We start from the raw sequence: 14698 nt of genomic DNA, 5'->3' as shown, positions 1-14698 counted from the left end.
CAATCCTCAAAGATACTTCCTACCCACCAGCATGCAGAATACTCCAGAGAAATGCTGAGGGACATCAGATGAGGAGGAGTGGACTGTAGGCTTTCCGGATTTTAAGGTGCATCTTAAACACAACGGCTGCAAATTGCCAGTTTCCAATGCCAGATATAAAGGACACTCCACTGGTTCCCAGGTAACTGCCTGCGTCATGGCAACAGACTTTGCAACTTATGTCTGTCATCAAGTATCTCAATTGCAGTTCAGCCCTGGCTGTTTTCTTTTCATATGAATATTTCAAAATCGTTCACATCTGAGTGTCAACTTCTAAGGGTTACCCGACAGGTTTCATTCTCGATAAAGTACAAAGTCTGCCTTTTCCCTGCGGATTCTTAAAAGGACCTCATCATAATGAGGACAGGCTTAGGCCGCTCTTCCAACAAGAAAGGAAGATCAAGGAGTGAACTAGTCAAGAGGTTTAAAATGATTAATAAAGTTAATACGGCAGATTGAGAGAAACTCTATTCCACCAGCTCTGCTTGGGAGGGCGTGTGGGGAGACTCACAAATCAACAGGCCAGGGACTTAAAGTTCCAGGCCATTCAGCGTTAACGTAATGAAATACTTCACACAAAGAGGAGTGAAATTTGGAACTCTGTCCTCCTCTGTAAGATTGTAGGGCTGGGTATCAATTTAACAAAACATCAAGACTGGGATTGATGGATTGTTTACGAAAGGGAACTATCCTGGATGCTGAATGTTTGAAATAAGTGCTCAAATATTCAGCAGGTCAGGGCAATATCTTTGAGAAAAGACCATTTCAGATTTGTAGCCGTATGACATAACCAGTTGATCAGAATTCTTCACCAAGGTAGGGAAATAGTGTAAGGTACACGGGTCAACCACTATTGAATGGAATGAGCTGGATGGGCAAGTGGGGTTGACTGGGCTCCTTCTGTTCCCATTTTCCTAATCAAAGGATTTAAAATTTTCAATAAAGAGTTATCTCCGTCACCGACATTTTCACATGATAGCGATCCCTTGTAGCTCTTTGCAGAGTATTTGGACCCATCACCTCTGTCCACTCATGAAACAGTGTTGTGGGCTTCACCCACACGAACATTACTGCACTGCTTCACTCCTGTTCTATCAATAAGACAGACATTTCCAGATGCTCTCCAGTAACAACTCAGAGGTGTTCAGCCTTGGACAAGCAGCAGCTCTACGGTGTGGGTGGCAGCTTTGGAGACGGGCAGGATCCTTGACTGTCAAAGCTGGTCGCTCGACCTGGTGCCTGCAACAGAATCATTTCAGATTTATTCCACAGACCAACCCCAGCGAATTCTGCTTTTATCTGTAAAAAATTTGTTATTGTATAAATTATCATGACACATTTCACATTATCTTACTTTAACAGTCTCGTCACTGTTTTTAGAAAAGGGAAGCATGGCAGCCAGTTTTCACCCAGGAAGATCCCACAGACTGGGACAAACCAATGAGGGGATTATTGGTGTCTTTGATAACATTGACCCATCATCACCTGAGAGCGCAAATCAGGCTCTCATTTGTTTCACTCAAAACAGGCACTCTCCAAAGTACAGCACTCCCTCAGTACTGACTCTCCAACAGTGCAGCACTCCCTCAGCACTGACCCTCTGACAGTGCAGCACTCCCTCAGTACTGACCCTCTGACAGTACAGCACTTCCCAAGCACTGACCTTCTGACAATCCAGCACTCCCTCAGTACTGACTCTCTGACAGTGCAGCGCTCCCTCAGCACTGACTCTTTGACAGTGCAGCACTCCCTCAGCAATGACTGTCTAACAGTGCGGCACTCCCTCAATACTGACCCTCCGATAGTGCAGCACTCCCTCAGTACTGACCCTCCGAGAGTGCAGCACTCCCTCAATACCGACCCTCTGATAGTGCGATGCTCCCTCAGCACTGACCCTCTGACAGTGCAGTGGTCCCTCAGCACCGACCCTCCGACAGTGTGACACTCCCTCAGCACCGACCCTCCGACAGTGCGGCACTCCTTCAGCTCCAACCCTCCGATAGTGCTGCACTCCCCCAGCACTGGCACATCATTGGGTCAGTATGGAGGAAGCACTACATGGTCGGAAGGTTTTCTAAAAAACTTAAAACTTAATGGAATTCAGGTGTGTAAAAAGCCAAGGGGAGAGACAGTGAAAGTTACAAGCATGAGTTTATAACTGTCAGGAGTTGTAGCTATTTGATATTGTTTTGGAGTGGAGCTGGGGTATCGAATGTGCAGAGATAAGATGCATTGTTCAGCCATTGGCAACTCCCTGCAAAGCCCCTTTAGGGTGAGTGAAAGCTGCAAAAAACAGAAAGAAAGGCTGCTGCAACATTTCCTCTCACCAGCTTCTGAACTTATTGCTTTCGAAGAAATCCTGGTGGCAGTGTCATGTACCTCGTGATGCCCGTTTACCCGAGCAAGCATGCCAGACTGAAAGCAATCTAGAACATTTCAAAGTTAAAAATCACACAACACCAGGTTATAGTCCAACAATAGAACATCCCATCTCTTCTCCTTTCATTTTCAGAGAATTGACTAGTATTTAGACAAATATGGGCAAAAATAACCAAGTGTATACGTTAATATTTTCATATTTCAAAACTGCATTAACCTGTCCTTCAGCTGATGAATCACTGGGCTTGTATAACAAATCAATAATTTTGTTATTGAAGAAATATAGTTGATAGATCTTGTTATTTTAAACCTAATGCTGATGAAATGTTTAACTGGCCATATCAGCAACGGGATAAAACATATGGAATAGTGGGACGAGAGAGATGCTCTGCATTCATCTTCATCTCAGTCATAATACTTTTATACTTTTTGCAAAGTCGATCTCGTTTACCAACGTTTGAGGAAGAAAGATATGATGCCTTTACCTAGCCTGGACTTTTGCGGAATTTCAGACCCACAACATGATACGGTGGTTCAGTGGTTAGCACTGCTGCCTTACAGCAGCAGGGTCCCAGGTTTGATTCCAGCCTTGGATGACTGTCCGTGTGGAGTTTGCACAATCTCCCTGTATCTGCGTGGGTTTCCTCCCACAGTCCAAAGATGTGCAGCTCAGGTGAATTGGCCGTGCTAAATTGCCCATAGTGTTAGGTGTATTAGTCAGAGGGAAATGGATCTGGGGTGGGTTACTCTTTGGAGGGTCGGTGTGGACTGATTGGGTCTGTTTCCACACTGTGAGGAATCTAATCAAAAAAAAACCTTCACTGCTCTGTGAGATACCCAGAACGATACTGAGTTGTCGGGATGTCGGTGCCTGGTTATCTTCTGAAGGGTGTTTGTGATTTTGCAGAATTATTTGGAGAGGAGTACCAGGAGTACACTGGGGATCAGTTAGTTCAGTTGGCTGGACTGGTGGTTGAAATGCAGAATGACACCAACAGTGTGAATCCAATTGCCCCACTAGCTGAGGTTACCATGAAAACCACATCTTCTCAACCTCACGTCTTGCCCAAAGTCAAACTCACCACCAGTCCGCTGGTCCAGTAGGACAAGGTGAGTTTACTTACCAGTAAAGCGTAACCTCCTGAACCTGTACTAATGGTGTTGATTGATTTTTTTTTGTTTTGAGATGTTGTGCATCCCTAAATGCCCTTTAACTGAGTGGCTCATAGAATCCCTGCAGTGCGGAACCAGGCCCTTCAGCCCAACAAGTCTGCACCAACCTTCCAAAGAATATCCCACACAAACCCATTCCCTTAACTAACACATCCCTGAACACTATGGGCAATTCAGCATGGCCAATTCACCTAATCTGCACATCTTTGGACTGTGGGAGGAAACTGGAGCACCCGGAGGAAACCTACACAAACAGTTGCCTGAGGCTGGAATCAAACCCTGGTGCTGTGAGCTAGCAGTGCTAACCACTGAGCCACCATGATGCCAAGCTGTTTTAGTGGGCGTGTAGAAGTCAATCACATGTCTCTGGGTCGTTCACTAGATGTGGCCAGCTCAGGTAAAACCAGCAGATTCCCTTCCCTTCCCTAAAGGACAACAGCGAAGCAGACAGAAACCAGCAGAACTGTAGATGCTGTAAATCTGAGCCAAAAACAGAAATTGCTGGAAAGCTCTGGCAGCCTCTGTGAAGAGAGATCAGCGTTAAGGTTATGGGTTGAGTGACTCTTCCTCAGAAGAATTCTGTGATCTCTCTCCACAGATGCTGCCAGACCTGCTGAGAGATAGTTTTTTTATTAATGGTTTTACAGCCACAATTACTAAGACTAGCTTCAAATTTCAGATTTTATTAATTGCACTTAAATTCCAAACACTGCCATAATGGGATTTGAACCATGTCTCTACAGCATTAGCCTGGGCTTATGGATTACTGGTCCATTGATATTCTCAATGTTCCATCTTCTCCCCCAACTATTGGTCACTAGTGAGCTCTCAACTGTTCTTCACACAGTAAATTGCAAATATCTGAGGGGGCTGATGGAGCCTGATTTAATACTGTTCCTGAAAAATGACAGAAAATCCTTTCCTTGGTCCTGCACACCAATTATCAGCCTAGATTATATTTTTAAATCTCTCGAAAGGTTCTTAAGCCTCCATGACCCTGAGTCACAAATTTGAGAGTGTGAGCCATGGCTGACTCTGTAAAAAAGATATTTCTTGTGCCACCATGCGTCTGTCACACAGAGTAAAGGTTGAACAGAGGGAAGTTTGAACCAGGAGCTAAGTGTGTTGGAATCTTTAACGTTTTCTGTAGTTCTGTTACTGAGCCGGTGGGTAGTGAAATGTACAACTTCACCTGAAGCCATTAGTTCTCGTAGCAGAGAAGTTGTCGGAGGTTTGGTGTGACTGCCAGCAACACATTTTCCAGCATGGGATTCATTATAACATGTTCTGTAATATCATTGAGAGGGGAATAATTTTGAGAAGGTAAGTTCTATTTTTAAAAAAATGTAAAAGGGCAGTAATCCAACATGGCAATGGAATAGTAGGAGGCCATTCAGCGTTTAGATCAGAGTAGTGCTGGAAAAGCACAGCAGGTCAGGCAGGACCATTCAGCCCCTTGAGACTGTTCCAGCATTCAGTCAGATCAATGCCACTGTACATCTTCATACAATCACCCAGCCAAAAGCCAACCATCTTAGACTTGAAAGTTCTGATTCTTCCCATTATCCACACCTTTTTTGGGAGAGAGAATTCCTGGCGTCAGTGTGCACAGTGCTCCTGATTTCACTTGTGAACAGCCAGGCTATATTTGAAAGGTTGTTATCTATTTTGCTGCCCTGTTCTGCTCCAGAGGCAATAGTTTCTCTCTATCTACCCAATCACGTCCATTTATCATTTCAAACACCTTGAGTTGATTGCCTTTTATTCTTCCAAATTCAAGGGAATACAAGTCAGGTTTCCGTACGCTGTCCTCCTTATTGAACCGTTTAAGCTACAGCATCGGTACTTCTTATGGCTATAAGTGCCTTTGCAGTAATTATAACAAGGGGCAGGACTGGGAGATTTAAAATTTGGTTGGCACTGGTTTAACGTTCTGTTCTTGATTGTTATGAAATTATTTTTCATTTGCAATGCAACATCAGAGAAGGTAACCTATATTTCTCAATTCTTTCACCATTCAAATATTGGCCAGAGTGAAGGGGTGAATTTCCCTGCTGTTCTTTGACGTAATGCCTTGTTACCTTTTGCATGCCCCAGGCCTCGTAGACAGTGCCCAGTCTAAGATCTTGTGAGAAAGCTGGCACCTCTATTACTGCTGCACTCCCTGGTGGCCCACTGGGAGTCGATATGGATTTAGGTTGAGATCAGCAATTTGTGAGTGTTCATTCCAAAGGAATGAAGGGAGATGGGGGCTGGGTTGGAAAGTTCAGCCTTGTTATTTAAATATTGTTGGCCTGTTGTAGAGGAGCAGCTGTGTCTCACTCATCCCGAGGGGCAAAACCAAAACAGCAGCTCTGCCAACTTCTGCCTCTCTTCTGTGGTTATGTTTATGTCTGAGTATCACTGGAGAAAGAGCACGTAGTGTCCATCAATGCTCTTGATGCTACTAGGTGGGCAACATAGGAGACACAATGTTTTATTTCCTTTCCAACTCCATGTTGATTTAGTGACCCCTACCTCCCCCTCACTTTTAACAGTTCATATTGCCCTAAAGAGGCTTTGAGTGTAAATATTGAATTGGCTACTCAGATGGTTAGTCATTTAACAAAAAAAACCTGCAAAAACAAGCCCCAAATGTAAAAGTCACCTGTAGACTTGTTTATGTAGAGGAGGCATCTTGGAGGGTTCTTGGTGGTGCCTTGGGAGTGTCCCTACCTCTGAGGTAGGAGGCCCAGGTTTAAGACCACCTGCTCCAGAGATGTGTAATAATATCAAAAAAGAAAAAATGCTGGAAAATCTCAGCAGGTCTGGCAGCATCTGTAAGGAGAGAAAAGAGCTGACGCTTCGAGTCTAACTGACCCTTTGTCAAAGCTTTTATCCAGTGTGTAATAATATCACCAGGCAGACTGCTCAGAAAATGTCTGAAGAAAGCAACCTTCAATTTCCAAAGGATAGTGGAATTTTGACAAGTCCAGCAGCTTCATGGTCGCTTGTAATGAAGCCAGTTTTCTTTTAGTATGGAATTTTTTTTTAGAAAAACTGGAATCCTTGTACTGCCAAATTCTTCCACCGCTAAAGTTGAGATTTAAACTTGGTTTTTAAGAAGAGCATAGGAAACAGGAACGAGAGTGGACCATACACAAAAGATAATTGTGTTTTTTAAACTGAATCCAAGTCCACACTTCTTGTAACAGTTTTATTTCAGTTAACTACAGTTCCTCCCCCTACTGATTGCTAGCTTCCAATATATATACACAACTAATTCTCACCCAATGAACCTTAAATTAATATATCCATCAGCTATTCCTTTGTTCCATTATTTCTTAGACATCTTGTCAGAATTTGGTGAAGAACAATAAAGACCCTTAAGCTTGCTCTGCCATTCAATACAATTATTAGTCATCTACTTTACCACCTAACTCCCATTTCCCTTAATTCCCTTAATCTTAGTCATGAATATACTCAACAATAGACCACAGTAGCTCCTTGGGGTAGCGAGTTCCAAAGATTCACAATTTGTTAAGTGAAGGAAGGAACCAGAGAATGTTGAAGTCAAAATGTTCAATCTGGGAGAATGAACATCAGTGATTTAGAAAAGACCTAGCCCAGGGTGTAACTATAAGACCATAAGACATAGGAGTGGAAGTAAGGCCATTCGGCCTATCGAGTCCACTCCGCCATTCAATCATGGCTGATGGGCATTTCAACTCCACTTACCCGCATTTTCCCCGTAGCCCTTAATTCCTCGTGACATCAAGAATCTATCAATCTCTGCCTTGAAGACATTTACCCGTCCCGGCCTCCACTGCACTCTGCGGCAATGAATTCCACAGGCCCACCACTCCCTGGCTGAAGAAATGTCTCCACAATTCTGTTCTGAATTTACCCCCTCTAATTCTAAGGCTGTGTCCACGGGTCCTAGTCTCCTCGCCTAATGGAAACAATTTCCTAGCGTCCACCCTTTCCAAGCCATGTATTATCTTGTAAGTTTCTATTAAGTCTCCCCTTAATCTTCTAAACTCCAATGAATACAATCCCAGAATCCTCAGCCGTTCCTCGTATGTTAGACCAACCATTACAGGGATCATCCATGTGAATCTCCGCTGGACACGCTCCAGTGCCAGTATGTCCTTCCTGAGATGTGGGGACCAAAACTGGACACAGTACTCCAAATGGGGTCTAAACAGAGCTTTATAAAGTCGCAGTAGCACAACAGTGCTTTTATATTCCAACCCTCTTGAGACAAATGACAACATCGCATTCGCTTTCTTAATCACGGACTCAACCTGCATGTTTACCTTTAGATAATCCTTGACTAGCACTCCCAGATCCCTTTGTACTTTGGCTTTATGAATTTTCTCACCGTTTAGAAAGTAGTCTACACTTTTATTCTTTTTTCCAAAGTGCAAGACCTTGCATTTGCTCACATTGAATTCCATCAGCCATTTCCTGGACCACTCTCCCAAACTGTCGAGATCCTTCTGCAGCCTTCCCACTTCCTCAGTACTACCTGCCTGTCCACCTAACTTCGTATCATTGGCAAACTTCACTAGAATGCCCCTAGTCCCTTCATCCAGATCATTAATATATAATGTGAACATCTGCGGCCCCAACACTGAACCCTGCGGGACACCGCTTGTCACCGGCTGTCATTCCAATAAAGAACCTTTTATCCCAACTCTCTGCCTTCTGTCAGACAGCCAATCCTCAATCCATACCAGTAGCTCACCTCGAACACCATGAGCCCTCACCTTGCTCAGCAGCCTCCCGTGTGGCACCTTATCAAAGGCCTTTTGGAAGTCTAAATAGACCACATCCACTGGGTTTCCCTGGTCTAACCTACTTGTCACCTCTTCAAAGTCAAACTTCAGTGTTACTGAAACCCAGACCTTGGAGTGCAGGTTCATAGCTCCTTGAAAGTGGAATCGTAGGTAGATAGGATAGGGAAGAAGGCATTTGGTATGATTTCCTTTATTGGTGAGAGTATTGAGTAGAAGAGTTGGGGCTGTACAGGACATTGGTTAGAAGACTGTTGGAATATTGCGTGCAATTCTGGTCTCCTTCCTATAGGAAAGATGTTGTGAAACTTGAAAGGGTTCAGAAAGAATTTACAAGGATGTTGCCAGGGTTGGAGGATCTGAGCTACAGGGAGAGGCTGAACAGGCTGGGGCTGTTTTCCCTGGAGCGTCGGAGGCTGAGGGGTGACCGTGTAGAAGTTTACAAAATTATGGGGGGGCATGGGTAGGATAAATAGACAAAGTCTTTTCCCTGGGGTCAGGGAGTCCAGAACTAGAGGGCATAGGTTTAGGGTGAGAGGGGAAAGATATAAAAGAGACCTAAGGAGCAACCTTTTCACGCAGAGGGTGGTACGTGTATGGAATGAGCTGCCAGAGGATATGGTGGAGGCTGGTACAATTGCAACAGTTACGAGGCATTTGGATGGGTATATGAATAGGAAGGGTTTGGAGGGATATGGGCCGGGTGCTGGCAGGTGGGACTAGATTGGGTTGGGATATCTGGTCGCCGTGGACAGGTTGGACCGAAGGGTCTGTTTCCGTGCTGTACATCTCTATGACTCTATCTATGATGCAATAACAGCATTGTCAGTCTATCTACAGGACATGGACTGCTGCAGTTCAGGAAAGCAGTTCATCACTACCTTCGCAAGGGCAACTAGGAATGGCAATAAAAGCTGTCCCAGCCAGCTTACACCATGAATGAATAAAAAATACTCAAGGACACATTAGTATCATCGTGCTGAAATTAAAGAATGAATATTGAGTAAGTACTCAGCAAAAAAAGAGATGGGCCTATTTAAAATCCAAAGTGAAATCCTCACGTCAGACATTGGTCTTTTGGTATTATCACTAGACCATTAATCCAGAGGTCCAGGTAATGTTCTGGGGACCTAGGTTTGAATCCTATCTTGGCAGATGGTGCAATTTGAATCCAATAAAAATCTGGAATTAAGAATCTTATGATAACCATGAATCCATTGCCAATTGTCAGGAATAATGTGTGGTTCACTAATATTCTTTAGGTAAGGGAACTGCCATCCTTATCTGGTCTGCCCTGCCTGTGACTCTAGGCCCACAGCAATATGGTTGACACTCAACTGCCCTCTGAGTAACTGGAGATGGACGATAGATACTGGCCTAGCCAGCAATACCATATCCCATGAACATAAATGAAAAAAAAGCCTATTATTTAATTTGCCTTCACAGACATGAAGGTTATACAAATGGAGGAAAGAAATTAGGATATTATTAGAGAAAATTGCTAAAAACTAAAATTGCATTTCTGAACAAGAATGTTGATCCCGGTGGTCTCTTAAAATAAGTCAGAGTAGAAATAGTTGGAAGTATTAGTGACAGTAAGTATGTAAGTTAGCTTGCTGAGCTGGAAGGTTTGTTTTCAGACGTTTTGTCACCATACTAGGTAACATCATCAGTGAGAGTCTCCAGTGAAGCATTGCTGGTATGTCCCACCTCTCTATTTATAGGTTTTGGTTTCTTAGGGTGGGTGATGTCACTTTCCAGTTATTTTTTTCCAAGTGTCAGGCGTTCAACACCTTGAACACAGGTGTGGTAATAGAGGACTGGAGCTTTACTCATGTTATACATTACACAACGAAGAGGAAAGGGAGAAACCACAAAGCTACAGGCCAGTCAGCCATCAGTGATGGTGATGTTAATGCAAACCACTGCCAGAAACAAAATAAATGCAACTGGAAAGGCATGGGCTACTCAAAACAAAAGACACAGACTTGTTAATAGCTCCTTACATGACATTCCAGGGAAGATTGATCACAGTAACACAATGGATGGTGCATACATGGAGTTGCAGAATGCCACATCATTAAGTTAAAAACTTGTACAATTAAGAGGAAGTGATAGAATGAAGACAGAATTTGACTTAGGAAGCAAAGGAAAGTGGTAACGGATGGGTTTCAGGTAACAGTAAAGCTTTGTAATGGTTATTCCACCCACCTCACCTTAACGGTCTGCTTTCAGCCTCTTTCTCCCAACAATGTTTGTAAATGATCACCAATCAGAGAGAGCAGCATGATAAGGTTCACAGATGATGTAAAATATGGGGAAGTCATAGATCAGTTGATAGATGTAATATGCTAAGGGCAGCATGCTAATGGTCAGAAGTATTGCAGGTGAATTTTTATACGGAGGGGTATGAGGTGATGCACTTTGAGAAGATGAGTGTGGAGACACAACACGTGAGAAATGGCATGACTTTGTAAAGTGATGATGAGACTGAGACCTCGGTAACCATACATATGAGCTCTCTCAAAGTAATTGTAAGACAAGGTTCCCCAGTCCACAAGAAGCCTCCGAAAATCAGGATTGTCTTTGAAACATCCTGTTGAGGAAGGTGTGCAAATTTCAGACGTCTGTTGATCAATTACTCCAGTGCGCAGACACCAGACGGAGATTTGATTGCAGAGGACACCACAAGTGGGGCCCAGAGAGTCTGAATACTTTGTCAAGTCAGCCCCCTGAAGTGTCACTATTGCCTGAAGTGCAGATTACTGCTGTTGTGCTGGTCTCGGAAATTGCAGGCTGCTTGGATCTTGAGACCTTTGACTGGGGCTTGCTTGGTAATCTATCTTAATTAAGAGCGTTATAGATTGTTCTGTTAATCATTAACCTCAAACGCTAACTCACAGTAATGCTGCCCAAAATCAATCTTAGTGTTAAAATTGTGCATTGATTGCCACTATAATCACAATAGTATTTTTGAACAGATAGTTGTTGCTTTTTAACCTCAATTTAAAACTGTGACATTTACAAATACAGCTAACAAGTTGCAATTTTTAGTACAAATTAGTCACTTGCGGATATTTCAATGCCTTCATCACCACAGTGATTCACAGCTCCTCGGATCGTGCCACTGCCACACAGGAAAGACAGGCAGCTTCATCAAGCAGACTGCATCCACAAGCCTGGTACCTCACTCAGACAACCGCTCAAAGTTTAATCCTGAGCCCACCTACAGCAGGACCGAGCCCTCTCTGCAGGCTGACTACTTTGTGCAAAGAGCCATCAGTCAGATGGGATACCCTCTGACCACTTGGCTCACTCACCAACGTCACAAACCAAGGATCCCAGGCTGATAAAGCTGAACCCCTGGGCTGGTGAGGCTGAATACACCACCACAAACGCCTGTAGATGCTGGTGATCTGAAATAAAAGCAAAACGTACTGAAGAAACTCAGCAGGTCTGACAGCCTCTGTGCAGAGAGAAACAGAGTAATGTGAGTCCAATATGACTGTAACAGTAATTAAGTATGTTTTTAAAAAGCAGACTTCTATACCAAAAAGGCAAGGTCCTGCAATAAGGCACATTTTAGAAGCATGAACCTTGAACACTCTAAGTGACCATCTTAGCAGAAAAGATTGGAACCTTATACATGCTAAAGCCTGTACCAGCCTTGAACATAAACTGGAGTATAGGCTGATTCCTGCAGACAGGCCAGCAGAAGGACCTAGGTGGAAACCTTCCGTCTATTGTGGAAGAATGAAATGTAAACAATGTATGCTTTGAAAATATATTGGAAAGATGTCAGAAATTGCTGGAAAAGCTAAGCAGGTTTGGCAGCATGTATGGAGAGAAATCAGAGTTAACATTTCAGGTCAACTGACCCCAAAGGGTCACTTCACCCGAAACGTTAACTCTGATTTCTCTACAGATGATGCCAGACCTGCTGAGCTTTTCCAGCAATTTCTGATTTTGTTTCTGATTTCCAGGGTCTGCAGTTCATTCAGATTTCATTGGATAGATGTCAGACTAAGATCACACAGTGATGAAACACAGCCACGTCAGAGCATTAGAGAGAACTCTGTTTAGCCACTGTAAGTTAGTTGCATACTCGAGTCCTCCTATGGGATGGATAAAGAGAATAACCATAACATGGCTAGGTTATTACTTCTAGGAGAAAGTGAGGACTGCAGATGCTGGAGATCAGAGCTGAAAATGTGTTGCTGGAATGTTCAGCTCTGATCTCCAGCATCTGCAGTCTTCACTTTCTCCTAGATTGCTGAAGAAGGGCTCATGCCCGAAACGTCGACTCGCTTGCTCCTTGGATGCTGCCTGACCTGCTGCGCTTTTCCAGCAACACATTTTCAGCTAAGTTATTACTTCCTTAATTCTGGGTTCCAGCATTTTCTCAACGGCTGTTCTCAGGCTAACTGTTGGGAAGCTCCCTGTTTTCTCCCTCCTTCCCTCCCTCCTTCCTCCTTCCATGGCTGCATTATATTTGCTAGGAGAGAGTGAGGCCTGCAAATGCTGGAGAGCCAGAGTTGATGAAGCGTGGCACTGGAAAAGCACAGCAGGTCAGGCAGCATCTGAGGAGTAAGAGAGTCAATGTTTTGGGCAGGACCCTTCTTCAGGACTGGGTTATATTTGCTCCCTTTCCACCCACAGGGATTGTTTCGGAATCTAGGGAAATTAGAAAGATAACAATCAGCACATAACACCATTACTGCAACATCTTCCTTAGAAATGTGTTTTCCTGTGCTTATGTTTCTCCAACCAATACATTTGCATTAAACTATCTGTCTTTTGTTCGTCTTACGTATGAATGACTGAGTCTGTGTATTTGGTGTTTAAGGGTTATATTTTAAGTTGCATAGTTAGTAATCATTTCCTTTCCCTGCTATTTGTTAAAGAATGTTAGTTTACAATAGAGTCATTTTCCTGTGAATAATGAAACCTGGCACAAATCAGTTTTGTCCTGAATAGCAGTCAGTCACACAACTGGTCACCTTGTTATTTTAATTAGATATTTACACAGTTGTAAAGGCTTTTTCAACAACAGGGCCTCAAGTGACAGTAAATTCTTCCCAATGCAGTCATAATACCTTTTCTTGTATGGGTTACTAACGGCAACACAACTCTCCATTCCACGTTCTGCTTTTGAAATGATAATGCTGTGTTAACCAGTTATTTTATCTTCCTACAACTTGGGAAAATAAAACACTTCATATAATAGCTCAGAAATGGCAGGTTTAGTCAAACTATGTAGCTCTCGTCCCCCTGATCTCTGGGATTTTCTGAAACGTCCTTTAATTGGCAATCATTTACAGATTCCAATGGTATTTGAACAGATTGGGCCTCCATTTGATGCTACAGATAGAAAATAAAATTGAAATTGTACATTCAATGAATGTTTAACAACCTGATCACACATTAGGTTCAAAAAGGATTGTTAAGGGACACAGGCTTCAAAGTCTCCCTGCCCTATTTCAGGCTGTTATGTCACATAGCAGTAATCACTGCTCCTTTTAACATTTGGGAACTGAAATTGCAGTGAGAGTTTCTGATCCTTCCTCGATGCATTGACATTTCCTTTTCCACTCATCTCCACGTGAGCAAAATCTACTTAGGTGATCGCTTCCAGTATATACAAAACATACCTGAAACCATGAATCCTCACATTTTTTGTAAGAGTTCCAAAATAATTGTCTAGTTAGCACATTCCAGGATCAAAATTAGAGAGCAATTTCAGGAATAAAGCTAATAAGTTCAGCAACCATCAATTTATAAACTGGAAATGTAAGTTCTGATAATAAGAAATCACTTTGTCCCAGTGTGCGAGTTCCGTACTAGTGGACAGACTACCCTTCCCAATTTATAGTCATGAGCAAAGGCATCAGTCCAGGCAGCAATTCAAGGCAAGTGGATCAGGGTACTGAGACTACAAGCATGAAAAGGAAAAGTTCCCTGTCTGCAAAGTCAAGAACCAGGAGGCACTATTTTAAAAAAAGACAAAGGGAGTTCCACTAATTCTAAGATAAGGAGAAATCGTCTTGCTCAGATGGTTGTGAACCTTTGGAATTTTCCACCAAGAGGCTGTGGAAGCTCAGTCCCTGAGTGTGTTTAAGGTAGAGATCCATAGATTTCTGAACATCAGTAAGATACAGATTTAGGGGATGGGGCAAGTAAAAGGCATTGAAGTTTTGATCAGCCACGATCGTACTGAATGGTGGGGCAGACTTGTTCGGCTGAATGGCCTACTCCTATTGCTATGAGAAAGTGAGACGCTGGAGATCAGAGTCGGAAGTGTGACGCTGGAAAAGCACAGCCGGTCAGGC

The 14698-nt window shown here is 43.2% G+C and overlaps 1 protein-coding gene across 1 annotated transcript in view; it reads right to left on the bottom strand.

Annotated features, from left to right (window-relative positions):
* Positions 1 to 736: 736 nt before the first annotated feature.
* syt10 (synaptotagmin X) overlaps positions 737 to 14698 on the bottom strand; it is a 73909-nt gene continuing 59947 nt past the window's right edge. Inside the window, exon 7 of the mRNA XM_060839272.1 lies at positions 737 to 1278. Coding sequence (XP_060695255.1) covers positions 1207 to 1278 — 72 coding nt within the window. The 3' untranslated portion in view covers positions 737 to 1206. The remainder of the gene's footprint in view (positions 1279 to 14698) is intronic.

This window comes from Hemiscyllium ocellatum, chromosome 19, assembly GCF_020745735.1.
Source record: "Hemiscyllium ocellatum isolate sHemOce1 chromosome 19, sHemOce1.pat.X.cur, whole genome shotgun sequence".
Lineage (NCBI taxonomy): Eukaryota > Metazoa > Chordata > Chondrichthyes > Orectolobiformes > Hemiscylliidae > Hemiscyllium > Hemiscyllium ocellatum.
The sequence above is the reverse complement of the archived record's forward strand: the minus strand, read 5'-3'. Positions and strand labels throughout refer to the sequence as shown.